This window comes from Oryzias melastigma, linkage group LG13, assembly GCF_002922805.2.
Source record: "Oryzias melastigma strain HK-1 linkage group LG13, ASM292280v2, whole genome shotgun sequence".
In the NCBI taxonomy this organism is placed as follows: domain Eukaryota; kingdom Metazoa; phylum Chordata; class Actinopteri; order Beloniformes; family Adrianichthyidae; genus Oryzias; species Oryzias melastigma.
This window is the reverse complement of record NC_050524.1, coordinates 32,742,476-32,755,850: the sequence shown is the minus strand read 5'-3', so window position 1 is coordinate 32,755,850 and position 13,375 is coordinate 32,742,476. Positions and strand designations below refer to the sequence as shown.

Sequence of the window (13,375 nt, the reverse complement as noted above, 5' to 3'; positions counted from 1 at the left end):
AATTATCTGTCAGTGCAGTAGATCTATTTTACTTCATAAGAATTCTTGAAACAAAAAAAATCAAAAGAGAAATGTCTGAACTCCCAATGACAATTTATTCTTATTTAAATTATGTATTATTGATGATTATGAAGTTTTTAACCAAAATCTCACAACCGAAATGTCTTAAAAGCTATTTTTCATGTGGATCTGACACCTCCATCCTCCATGAATGATTCCTGCTCTGCTGACTTCTTCACGGACTCTAAATCTAGCTCCTGCTTTGGTCCTCTGTGCTTTCAGCTGCAGCCAGACACTGCAATAAATAAAAGCAACATTTGCATTTCTCAGCACTGATCACTTACAGGAAAAAATGCTGCTATCACAAAATCGAATTAGTGTTTTGTGTAGTTTCAGTTTCAGCGGTAATGTTGTCTTGTTGGTGTAATCTTACTATCCTTGTGGCTTTTTTCTCCTTTTACTGGAGAGGCTTTGCTGTTTTTTCAGGCCACAATAGTAAATCAGAATCTATTTTAAATCTGCTTTGCTTGGTTTAAATAAACAGCAAACACAATTTTAAAACTATTTGTTAGGCAGCAGAAAGATGCTGCAGGTGGAAATATTTTAAAATATGAGGTTTTGCTGATTTTGCAAAACTCCAAGGTGACCTGGTCAGGACTGTGTGGAACAGGGATAGAAATGAGTAGATGAATGGGAGATTTTCTGGTTGTCAGGTTGCAGGTGGACACGTTGAGAGTTGTAAATGAACTCCTCCGCCTTTGACCTCTGACCCCCCTCAAACATCTGCAGAGTCACAACCGTTTCTGAGCAGAAGAGTTCTCCTCCTTCCTCAGGAACGTCAGGAGCTGAACAGATTCTGCAACCGCTCTGTCTTCTGATCAAGCTTCAGACATCTGAAGACCAAAGCAGCCTGAAGCTGTCTGGATCTGAGGAAGCTCCTCGTGGTTCCTGCTGCTGTCACATGGAAGATCTGATCCTCTTTGCTTGTATCTACCTGTGTTTTTTTTTATCACTTTCTTTTTCTTCGGTCTTCCTGTTGTGGACCTTCATTTTGAACACTCTGAGGCTTGTAGCATCTGAGATGAAGCTCTTGGGGTTTCTGCAGGTACTCCAGGGAGGTTTCATGGCTGCACAGGCAGACACGTCTGTGGTGTTGTCGTGTTACGTGTCATTACACATAAACATGTTTATTTTCTCTACATCTGTGGCCTAAACATTTAGGGAGCTCTGCTTGTCTACAGACTCAGGATGGAGATGAGCTGCTGGCCTTTCTACCCATCCATCACCAGGAACAACAGTCACACTGAGGCAGATCTCTCACATTCTTTTTCAGTTTATTTTTCAGGTGTTTACTTTTCCTTATCCTCCTCTCCATGTACAAAACGGACCTCTTGGTCCGGTTATCTCTGTTAATTTACATACTCATTGCCCCACCAGCTGATCCCATTCTCATTCCCCCTCTTACGATGGCTGCTGTGGAGGTGGACTTTGGGGTGTGGAAAAAATTTATTTGGTGATATATTGTGATATTTCGTTTGGCGATACTTGTATCGATTTAAAATGTTGACAATATTTAATTCATTATTTATGAGCGTCCTTCCCCGTCTTGTTTTTGTTTCCTCCTTAACCTCCAACCACTAGTTGGCAGCAGAGCACACTGAGCCTCTTTGAGCATCTCTACACCGTGACCAAAACAACAAGATCTGTTAAAAATTCAGTCTGCCTCGCAGTTTTATTTGTTATGAGACATGTACTACTTAGTTTTGACTTGGAATGGGTACTAAACCGAAACTCTGTGCCATGTTGCTGCTAGTATCATATAAAAACCAGGATTGCTTAACGAGTGAAGCAGTGGAACTGCAGCGGCTCATGGACAGAGCCTCCATCAAAATGCTGTTGGCAAAGCGAGCAGAAGTTCTGCTGAACTTCACAGCTATAGGTTCTAGTTCAGAGACCTGATGGATCAGAGTGATGCGTACTACGCTGTGAAAAAAGGGCAACATTGCAGTGATGAGCAGTGAAATACACATTTGAGAAAACTTGAGCTGCAGCGCTGACTGTCATGTCAACAAAGCATCTTAGCCTCATTCATCTTGTCATCACACTGAAATGTTTCTGGAGAGAATGGGTTTGTTTTTCCTTCACCGTTCTGGTGAATGAACCGTCTAAATGCTAGATTTAGCAATCAAACTTTTAGAAACTTATTAGTTAAAGCATATTCATTCTATTATTTCTTATACTGAAAAATATGTTGTTGTGGAAATCAGACAGTATTGACTGTTCCCTTAAAGAAGCAAATATTTAGTATTTTACCAAAAGAAAACCAGCATGAATTTCTGGGTAAAAGCAGTTTGTAAATGAGATACAGTTGCTGTGCTTAATGCGGTGATTATTAAATAAAATTAATTTTAAGATTTTATTACAATGAAAGATATTAAAATACAGGTAGATTCAATTCAAGTCATTCTCTTAAAAAAAGTACAATCTTGGGATATATCGGGATATGTATCGTATCGTGAGACATGTATCGTGAGACATGTATCGGGATATGTATCGTATCGTTAGACATGTATCGGGATATGTATCGTATCGTGAGACATGTATCGGGATATGTATCGTATCGTGAGACATGTATCGGGAGACATGTATCGGGATATGTATCATATCGTGAGACATGTCTCGTATCGTGAGACATGTATCGGGATATGTATCTTATCGTGAGACATGTATCAGGATATGTATCGTATCGTGAGACATGTATCAGGATATGTATCGTATCTTGAGACATGTATCAGGATATGTATCATATCGTGAGACATGTATCGTGACATGTATCGTATCGTGAGACGTGTAACGGGATATGTATCATATTGTGAGGCATGTATCGTGAGACATGTATCAGGATATGTATCGTATCGTGAGACATGTATCGGGATATGTATCGTATCACCTGGTACCGTATCATCTTGCCAATACACACCCCTACTCAGTAGCACGCACTCCAAGTAAAAGGTAAGCGGTCACCTGAACCAAAAAGCATCACACAAACACCATTCATCGATACATTTTCTGAACCTACGGTCTTCCTTTTGGGGTCACAGTGTTGCTGGAGCCTATCCCAGTTACTGTTGGATGAAGATGGGTCCACTTTGAATAGGTTACAAGTCTTTTGCAAAGCCACACACTCACATTCACATCTGGGGATGATTTGAAATAATCAATTAACCTGTGAAGCAACCTGGAGTATCAACACATTTACACAGAAAGGTCCCAGCCGGGACTCAAACCAGGGCCTTCTCGCTGTGGGCCAAGAGTGCTGTCCACTACACCATAGTCCAGCACTCTGCACAAACACAAGTGCAAAGGCCAGCTTTGAGTTTCTGTATTTCTATGCAACCTAGGAGATGAAGGGCCTCCTAAAATGCAAAGGGGGATATGTGAATGTACATTTTCAGGATTAGATTATATAATCCCTGTTTCAGCAGTAAATCCTAAACACAGAAGGATCTCTTCTTCCACCTACTGGACATGAAGCTGCAGAAAATGAAGATGGTTTGGACAGTTCATTTCAGTCAGGACTGGATCACTGCTCTTTGCTTGTTGTCTTACTGACTGCACAATCATTTCTCTGACAGCTTCATTAGTTCAGTTAATTGGAAGTTGATCACCAGCGTTCTAGATACACACAGAATCCTGGTGGCTGAGCTCATTTGTGTTTGTTTCCCCTGAGGAGAACCACAGCGAGCCTCAGCTGCTGTCCTCAGTCCAATCAGGAGAGAATAAAAGCATCTCTTCTCTCAGAACAAACACTTTCATTATCTGTGGAGCAGACCTGTCCTTCAGATCTGAAAGCAATAACCATGAAAATTCTGCTCAGGTTTGTGCTTTTGGATTTAAATAAAGAAAAACTGAGATAAGAAACATCTCAGTTACAGATGTAACAGATTGAAAAACAAAGGAGAACGTGTTGTATGTTAACTAAGTTTTTGAATATTTTTTTTAACAGTCAGTCTCAATCATTGACTGTACATGAGAACTGGAAAGAGTAACCCTTCCCCCCCCCGGTGTTCCTAATAGGGAGTACCTGCTAGCTCCAAGAAGTCAAAATCCCATCGACTTCTATAGGGAAATAAACAGCTCATCCATTCTATTGGTCAGTATAACAATTCTAATCTGGACTCTACAAGACAAACCCTTCTATGGAAAAATAATGTATGTATTTCTAAGCAAAGATTTTCTTTATTTAGTTTCAGCTGATGATTATCATGTGGGAAAAACAAATCCCTAATAATAATTGAAAATGTAGTCTCGTGTTAGATTTGATCACATTACATAAATGTAGCCCTAATGTTATTTTAGCAAATGACTTCTGATGTCTAATTTTATTTTAAAGAAAACATACCTTTCTTTAAAGTATTGGCTTACTTTATCTACAAATGTAACACAGCAAGATATTTATGGCGTGTTTACTCAACACTCCACGCACGTATCAAACATTCCTCACGGATAATTCAGACCTCCACAAGCGCTTTCTGCTCCTGTTTGCCGTTTAATCCTCCTGCGAGTAGAAGTCATCGTGGGAGAGAGACTGTCTACTCCCGTGTCCGTTTGCTGGTCCCTCAAGCACGAGTGAAAATATCTGTGAACGCGTACACATCTTTTCATGTGCGCTCGCGGGGGGGTCTCACTATGCTCGCGAGAAACTCGAGAAACTTCTGCAGACAAGTAGAAAATGACCTTTGACATTTGGAGGCGGAGACAAAGGGATGTGTTGACTTTCTTCTGATTGGTCTATTTTAAGGATGACGATGCCCTCTAAACCCACGTAGACAGGAAGTTTATGTCTGCAAAGGAGGCTGTAGCCTACCTGCCTGCTGAAAGATTGTTGGGACGATAACATATCTGACTTTAAAGAACAGCTGAGATGTTAGAAACACAGTTTTCCTCTATTCATGGGGGTTATGGACCGGAGACCTCCGCGACTACCATGTCTCACCCCCGCGGCCGAAGAATGTCTTTTACCAATCCACACTTATCAAAGTTAAAGTCCCGCTATTTGTCACACACCTAGTTGTGTGAAATTTGTTTCTCCACATTTGACCCATCCCCTGGGGGAGCGGTGAGCTGCAGACACAGCCGCGCTCGGGAACCATTTGGTGCTTTAACCCCCCAATCCAACCTCTGCTGAGTGTCAAGCAGGGAGGCACTGGGTGACATTTTTACAGTCATTGGTGTGACTCAGCAGGGATTTCAACCCACGACCTTCCAATCTCGGGGCGGACACTCTAGCACAAGGCCACTGAGCTGCCTGCTCAAGAATACTTATCATGCTTTGTAACATTTATTGAAGAACATTGGAGTATTGTTCAAAATAAAGAGATTTTTTATCTAGAACAAAAGACTGCGCACTTCACATGAGCTGTCACTCTGTGCCTTAAAAAGTGCATTTCCTCCTTCAACGGTTAAGTGTGAGAGACCATCTCTATCCAGAATTTATCGTTTCATCCATAATAGACACCTGCTCTGGATGACAAATCTCCTCCGCGATTATCAGGAAACTTTCTAGCTCCTGGTCAAGGATGGTGGATGAAGGACCCAAACGTAGGAGACGAGACTTGTTGGCGGAAACATAAACATTTACTAAATAAACTTGAGCATGACAAGGCCAGGAGAACAAACCAGTGACGTGACAGAACAGAGCAGATGACCCGACATTGAGAAACTGAACACCAGACACTTAAATACACTGAGGATGATTAAATGAAAACAGCTGTGGGTGATTTGACCTGAACATGGTGAGACTGACGGGAAACAGAACATGACAAAACTGAAGCACTGGATCATGATACTTCTAGTCAGCTGATGACTGGGGGAAATGGCATCAGAAATGCGCATATATATATGTATTTTTTTTTTCCTGAAAAGTCCATCTTAAGAATGGCTTCCTCAATAAATTAGCAACTATGTCAACTTTGCCTTCAACTTTTATTGGCTGCAAAACATCAAGTGATTCAAACAAAAATCCAGTGCAGCTGCTGCCTACGGCCTGAAGCACAGAAGAAGTTAGCTTTTGGTAGAGCGAGCTTTGACCATCCAATCAGATGTCATCTTCCGTCTTCATGAGGCTACAGAGATTCTAACTCAAATTCTGTTTGGTTGCATCAAAGTAAAGATGTTTAATCCATATATGTCTACAAGTTAATCAGCAGTGTTTTATGGGAAGCCGCCGCAAAGACCAGAAGTGAGGACGGAAGCACTGACTGTACGAGAGTAAGCAGACTTTTATTAACCTAGCAACAAGTGAGTGCTAATATCTGATTGGGGGGGGCTCAGACGTGCAGCAGTGCAAGAGCCAAGCAGAGACAGAGGGACAACATCAACTGTTACGATCCCAACCGAGAAGGAAGGGAGAAAAGGTGTAACATAAAAAAAGAAAACCCAGACTGGAGCACTGAGGTAGTTTGCAGCTTTTTAATTGGCTGTTAGCTGCAAATTTAACATAAATAGAATTTCAACAAAAGAAAACAAGGGTTAAATCTATACAAAACAGAAACATAAATTCTCTCCACATGAGAGTCAGACTGAGACCCAACAGGTCTATAAAGTATGCTTACACACACACAAACTTTCACCAGTTTCTGACACAGGCTCTCAACAATAAGCTCCACACCAAAGTCCACAAGAAAGAGGACTGGAACTTAAAGTTGGAGTTTCACACCAGGGGCAAGCTGACCACCAGAAAGGGTGTTACAAAAGCTGCCGATGTTTGAGGGGAAGTCAGCTCTTTTATCCAGGTGTGGATCCTCTGTCACTGGTCCACAGCTGATGGCATGATGAGGTCCAGGTGTAGATGGGCGGGTCCACACTCTGCAGAGCTGCAGCTCTCAGCTCAGATACCTAAAGAAAGAAAACTCACAAGCACACCAACTCATTCATTCCAACTCAAGCACACAACCAGACAAACCATACACAAAGAGTGCCGGATACACCAGGGCCGTAACATCAACACAAATCATAAAGATGAGATCATAAAGAAGAAAAAACTGGGACCTTTTGACGTTTATTGATAGTATGAAGGAAGAGAATCTGCAGGAAATAATTCTACAGTATAGAACTCCACAACCAACCTGTAGAATCTTCTCTAACACAGAGCAGATCATCACTGACAGAAGAATCAGATTTCATCCTCAAAGATGAGACTCTTTTGTCTTTCTTAACATTATTGTGAATAAAAATCTTTATTTGTTGGTTTTGCACAATTTCATTTGTATTTTGGATTGTTGATGCAGAGTTTTGTGTTGTTCACTTCAAATGTGTTTAAGAGGAAAAAACAACTTAAAATGTATAGAGTTTGAGCTGATTTATATTCATTCTAAAGAGGATGCAGGCACGAATGTGAGGAGAATGACAGGAATCTGTAGACGCATAATCACCAAAAACAAGAACATTATTCTTCTACAAATATGAAAAAGAATGTTTCCTGACTGTCATCCTGGTTTTTAACGGTGAGATGGAGTCTGGCAGGGATTGTAGTTTTGATTGTGAGACATTTGTGGATTTCAGACCTGAAGCTCTGAAGACGACTCTGGTGAAAGCAGTGGAGAAAGGTCATCTGGAGCAGACCACAGGAAAAGGAGCTCAGGGGACGTTCCAGGTAGACTTCTCTGAAACTCCTCAGAAGAATTCATGTGACGTTAGATCTCCTCAAGTTCTGTTTGTGCGTCTGTTGATCCTGACGGTAAATGAGTCGGTTCTGTTCTCAGCTGAAGTGTGGGGGAAACAAGCCTCAGGTGAAGGGCAGCGTGCTTGAAGAAGCCATCACTGCTGCCATCACGGCCATGAACGAACCCAAAACCTGCAGCACCACGCTGCTGCTGGATTCCCACAAAGACATGAAGGAGCACCACCTGAGTGAGGATCTCTTTGTTCTACATCAGGGGTGTCAGAATCCAGGGCTGGGGAGCCGGTGTCCTGCATGTTTTCCAACAAACCTGAAGCTCCTTATTGGCCAAACACACCTGATCCAGGTAATCAGCAGCAGGTTTCTGGAAAACCAGCAGGAGGACTGGATTTAGACACCCCTGATCTAAGGTTACCCCATCAACACAAGCATACACATCTGAAAAACTTGTTTTTAAACTGTTCCAGGTCACGTCTTCTCGTTTGGGCTTGTTTCTCTCTCCATGTTTGATGTTTTCTGTTCTGAGGATTTGAACCAGAACTCTGAACTGGCTCCTCCCAGCTCTTCTGTTTAGTGGCCACTCTTCGGAGAACCCTGAAGAAGTGTAAAGTTCTGGGCTGGATGGAGCAGATCACGGGTCACGGCTTCACTGGGACCTACCAGCTCTCATTCCCGTATTATCCAAGGTATTACGGCTCTGTTCAGGTGTTCCTGTTTTCCGTCCTCCTTCCTGCACAGACTCTTTTAATTCCACTTCTTCTCCCGTTTGTCTTCAGTCCCAACACTCTGTTCCTGGATACGTTCAAGGAGCCGGCGAAGACCCCAACCAAACGCCGGAGGACGGTTGACGCGTCGGATGAGGAGGAAGAATCTGAGGAAAAGGAAGATTCATCTGAGGATGGAGCCCCGCCTCCAACGAGGTGAACGCATCAGATGCTTGTAATCTATTACTTCTTGGTAGCAGCAAACAGACTGTCCGACAGTCCAAACAGGGTCAGCGCTGAGGCCTTCCGCAGACCTCCCGTCTCCGTTTCCTCCTTCCCTCCTGTACTGAAGGGGCCGTAGATTTCGTTTTTTTTATCGTAAAGTTAGAGCGTTTTCTGCCAGTTCCATTCGCTGCGTCTGAGCGTTTCCTGAAGCTCCTCTTTCTTCTTCACGAAGCCTTGGACCAACTGGTGAGGGCTGCAGCCGCCGGCCTCCCAATCTAAAGGAGAGCTGACTCCTCTTTTTCTGGGTTCCTCCTTCTCTTTGTACTCGGCACACTCGGCTTTCAGATGGAGGTTTGGGTGGAGGTCGGCCGCTCCCATCGTCGCCCCGATGCTTAAACCACCTCAGACCAGCCACACGTCTCTGACTCTGAAGTGTTACGGTTTTTTTACATCTTAATAAACAATCGTCTTTTTAAGTCCTGAAGTGTTAAACAGGATCCGAACGTGTTCCTAAGGTTCCAATAAAGGAAAAGTATGTAAGTAGACATTTCATCAACCGATTTTATTCTCCACTGTTGTACCAAATCTGCAAAACGTGTTTGTGAAAAAGAACCAGGATGACGATAGCTCTCAAGTACCCGGCATGCATGTATTCCTTGTGTTGTTAAAGCTCTTTTTCCAAGTCATTAATAAAATGGCTATATTTGTACGCTCGTCTTTGTCTGAGTTATTTTCTACACTGGAACAGCAGAGGAACGTTTTAGAACGTTTCTCTGTCTGGAAAACAATTTGTTTAGCACGTTTCATGTTTTCAAAGTGCTTTACATAACATGTAAGAAGAAACAGAAGAAATAGTAAAAATGTGATCATGAAAATAAAGTTAAAAAGAACTGAATTTAAAACAAGCATAGATAACAGTCCATTTGTAAACCTTGAATACTAGTCAAATGCAGCTGAGAACAGGTGAGTCTTTAACCTGGATTTAAATACACTGAGTGTTTCAGCAGATCTAATGTTTTCTGGAAGTCTGTTCCAGATCTGTGGTGCATAGAAGCTGAATGCAGCTTCTCCATGTTTAGTTCTGACTCTAGGAACTGATAAAAGACCGGATCCAGATGACCGGAGAGGTCTGGCTGGTACATACTGGGTCAGGAGGTCAGTCATGTATTTTGGTGCTAAACCATTCAAAGCTTTATAAACCAGTAACAGAACTTTAAAGTCTATCCTCTGACAGACAGGTAACCAGTGTAAAGACCTCAGAACTGGACTGATGTGGTCTACTTTCTTGGTCCTTGTGAGAACCCGAGCAGCAGAGTTCTGAATAAGCTGCAGTTTCCTGATGGATTTTTTTGGTAGTCCTGTAAAAACACTGTTACAGTAATCAAGTCGACTAAAGATGAAAGCATGCACTAGTTTCTCCAGGTCCTGCTTAGACATCAGATCTTTAATCCTTGAGATATTTTTGAGATGATAATAGGCTGATTTAGTGACTGCCTTAATGTGTTTATCAAAATTTAGGTCTGTGTCTATCACTACACCCAAGTTTCTGGCCTGGTTGGTAGTTTTTAGTTGAATAGATTGAAGCTCTGTAGTGACGTCTAACCTTTTTTCTTTAGCCCCAAAGACAATAACCTCAGTTTTGTTTTTGTTTAACTGAAGTAAAGCTATGGTCACATATAAAACTGCCACCATGCGATGGGCCGGCATCAGCAGAGTCTTCACAATTAGCTGCCACCACCCAATTTTTCTGAAAATCGTTGCTGTGGTCATGAATGCAGACGGAGGCAGTCCGATCGCCCAGTAGACCGGGGCGATCTTCCCTGTGTGCTTGCGCTCTGCTTGCACATTCTCAGTGCACAAAACAAAACTAGAAAAGTTGCATTAGTGTGAATGCTTTGTGCTGAAAATGAAAAAACTATTTGCATAATGTTACATTTGCTAAAAGACTGGACATTTAGTTAAATAACTATGAAGGAGCACTGAAGATGACCTAAAATTCTGAAATATTTGGAATAAAATTGCTTAAAACATGCTAATATTGCAAAAATTTTTAGTGTGTTGCTTAAATATCAGCTAATCTCAAATTTTCCCAAAAACCATGGTAGATGTCAAATTAGCCAAAAAAGCTAGCACGTTGTTTAAATACTAGCTAAACTCCAAAATAGCTTAAAATTTCTCAGTAAAAGAAATTTGTCAAAAATGTTAGCCTGTTGCTAAAATAGAAGCTAAACTCTAAAATAGCCCATAAACATCAGTGGATAACAAATTAACCAAAAACTTTAGCATGTTGCTAAAATATTAGCTAAACTCAAATCTTTAGAAAATTACTTTAAAAGATGAAAACATAGCTCCCCGTTTGATGGTTCGCTGTGGTGTCTCAACACCCAGGCATTTAGGCCAAGTGGGCCCCACATGGTTCAAAAGTGGGCAGAGAATGTGGGCCCCAATTGGGTTTGTCCTCAGTTTCCATGGTGGCCCCAGCTGTGTTTGCCCACAGTGGCTTCACTGCCTAGGGACTGGAGGTCTGGACAGCGACCCTGCTAGCTCTGCTGACTCCTGGGCGGCAGCACTTGCTTGCTCTGTCCACCAGGCGACTGGCTAGCATAGCCACCTAAGAGAATGAGGGCAAACACAGCTGGGGTCACCACGGAAACTGCGGACAAACCCAATTGGGGCCCACATTCTCTGCCCACTTGGCCTTGCTGGGTGGGCGTGGATCAGGAAACATGATGAGACTGTCTCCCTGTCAGCTGCAGACATGCACGCCGCTCTGATGTCAGAGGAAGATCTCATCCTCATTTGTATGTTTTCCTGCAATCATGTGACCTCAGCTACCTGCTCACCTGCTTTGGTAATCTATAGACAATGTCCTGTCATAATTTTAAAGCTCATCACTGAACTCTTTACTTATCCATCCATCCATTTTCTTGTCCGCTTCTTCCCTTTCGGGGTCGCGGGGTGCCGGAGCCTATCCCAGCTACTGATGGGCGAAGGCGGGGTTTACCCTGCACAGGTCTCCAGTCTGTTTCAGGGCCTCAATCACACCCATTCACTCTCACATTCACACCTAGGGACAATTTAGAGTCACCAATTAACCTACGAAGCATGTTTTTGGACGGTGGGAGGAAGCCGGAGTCCCCGGTGAAAACCCACGCATGCACGGGGAGAACATGCAAACTCCACACAGAAAGGTCCCAGTCGGGAGTCGAACCGGGGCCTTCTCGCTGTGAGGCGAGAGCGCTAACCACTGCGCCACCGTGCAGCCCTCTTTACTTATCTGTAAATTGGAATTCATTATTCACTTGTTGAAAAATTAATTGGCTGCTGTTCATTTATAAAACTGGTCTGTCTCCATCTCATCTGAGACAGTTTTTACATATGTATTCTCCTGTGGACAACAGCCGCTCTGCTGAACTGATCTGTTCACAATCCCAAACTCTTCACCTGGTTCTGTGTCTTCTCAATCTGCTGCAGCCACAGACTGGAATGATTTACAAAAAACTCTCAGATTGGACACTTTCACTGCGCCACCACGTTCAAAGAATGGCCAGCAGTTACAGACTGAAAGGTAAATACTTCCCGGTTTCGATCCTCGATGTTCGTGCTTCTTTTTAATGTTGTTAATTTCAATTTAAACAGTTCATACATTTCATAAATACAACACTTTGCTCTGGAATTTCAGAGTCACTTAGTGAGACTTTTTGAGGAGATGTTTTCCATTCCAGGGTGACACCTTCTCCCACCTGCAACTGCAGTCCAAACGCTGGTTCTGGTTCTGTTCAGGTGAGGCTGAGAGATTTAATGGTTCAGCAAAGCGAGAGCAGCAGACGTCTGGTGGCAGAATGAAAAGGAGGGAGAGCGCCAGGTTCTGGAATCACCTCCTGAACAGAACCATGGGGTTTCCTCTCACAAAGTATAAAGCTCCTTATTGTTTAAGTCACCAGATTCGACCGTTTTTCACATCTGAACATTGTTTGGAAGTTTAGAAAATGTATTTAGTTGACTATCAGAAATGAAACATTACTGTGGTACATCACTGATTGAAACGTCACTAAATAAAAGCCACAGAGCTGGAGCCTCACTCAGCTGCATTCACTGACCAGACGGCATCAGTTCAAGTTCAGTTGACTGAGCAAAGGTGGATCAGATGCTCCGACCCGGATCCCGTGTCAGTGTTGTGCTTGGGTTTGTTCCTGCTGACCCCAGCTGTGTGCTGTCGGCCCCTTAGGGAAACGCTCCCATGGGGTCAAATGACTTTGTGACCCCGAGGTCAATGCATCATTAAAAAAGAAACTTTTGGGTTTCTTTAACCCATTTCTGGTTCTGACAGAAGTATTTCATCTGAGACAGCCACCACTTCAAACCGAGCTTGACTTTAGAGCCGGAGGGGGGCAAACGTTTCGACTCCTGGGCCAGAGAGGCTCTATATTTTTGACAGAAAGGCTGGAGCTGGAGCAAAGGTATGGAGTGTTTTGATAATCCTCCTCATGAGAGAAAGAATAAGTAGTTCACGCAGAAACATGCTTTCATTTTGATTGAAAATTGTAATACTAAAAAATATGGATTTTTCATTTTAAAATTGGGTCTTTTTTCAACTCACAATTCCCACATAATTCCCCATATGGTATAAAAGTGGGCCGACCGACCGGCTAGCGTAGTGAGCTAGCCCACCGATTCCCCACTTGAGCCAATGTGGGCAAACACAGGTGGGACCACCACGGAAAATGTGGACAAACAGCATCGGGCCCACATATTCTTCCCACTT

The 13,375-nt window shown here is 42.8% G+C and overlaps 1 protein-coding gene across 1 annotated transcript; it reads left to right on the top strand.

Annotated features, from left to right (window-relative positions):
- Positions 1–7,510: 7,510 nt before the first annotated feature.
- On the top strand, positions 7,511–8,620 carry LOC112142068 (heterochromatin protein 1-binding protein 3-like). Its single transcript, XM_024265317.2, has 4 exons — positions 7,511–7,654; positions 7,764–7,911; positions 8,256–8,367; positions 8,458–8,620. The coding sequence occupies exons 1-4, from the start codon at positions 7,511–7,513 to the stop codon at positions 8,603–8,605; spliced, it is 552 nt and encodes a 183-aa protein (XP_024121085.2). The 3' UTR covers positions 8,606–8,620.
- The last annotated feature ends 4,755 nt before the right edge of the window (positions 8,621–13,375 follow it).

Bases quoted from the DNA above. Each gene is read 5' to 3' on its own strand.
- LOC112142068 (XM_024265317.2), top strand. From the start codon at position 7,511: ATGGAGTCTGGCAGGGATTGTAGTTTTGATTGTGAGACATTTGTGGAT. The intron at 7,655-7,763 runs GTAGACTTCTCT...TTCTGTTCTCAG, and splicing joins GAGCTCAGGGGACGTTCCAG to CTGAAGTGTGGGGGAAACAA. The intron at 8,368-8,457 runs GTATTACGGCTC...GTTTGTCTTCAG, and splicing joins TCATTCCCGTATTATCCAAG to TCCCAACACTCTGTTCCTGG.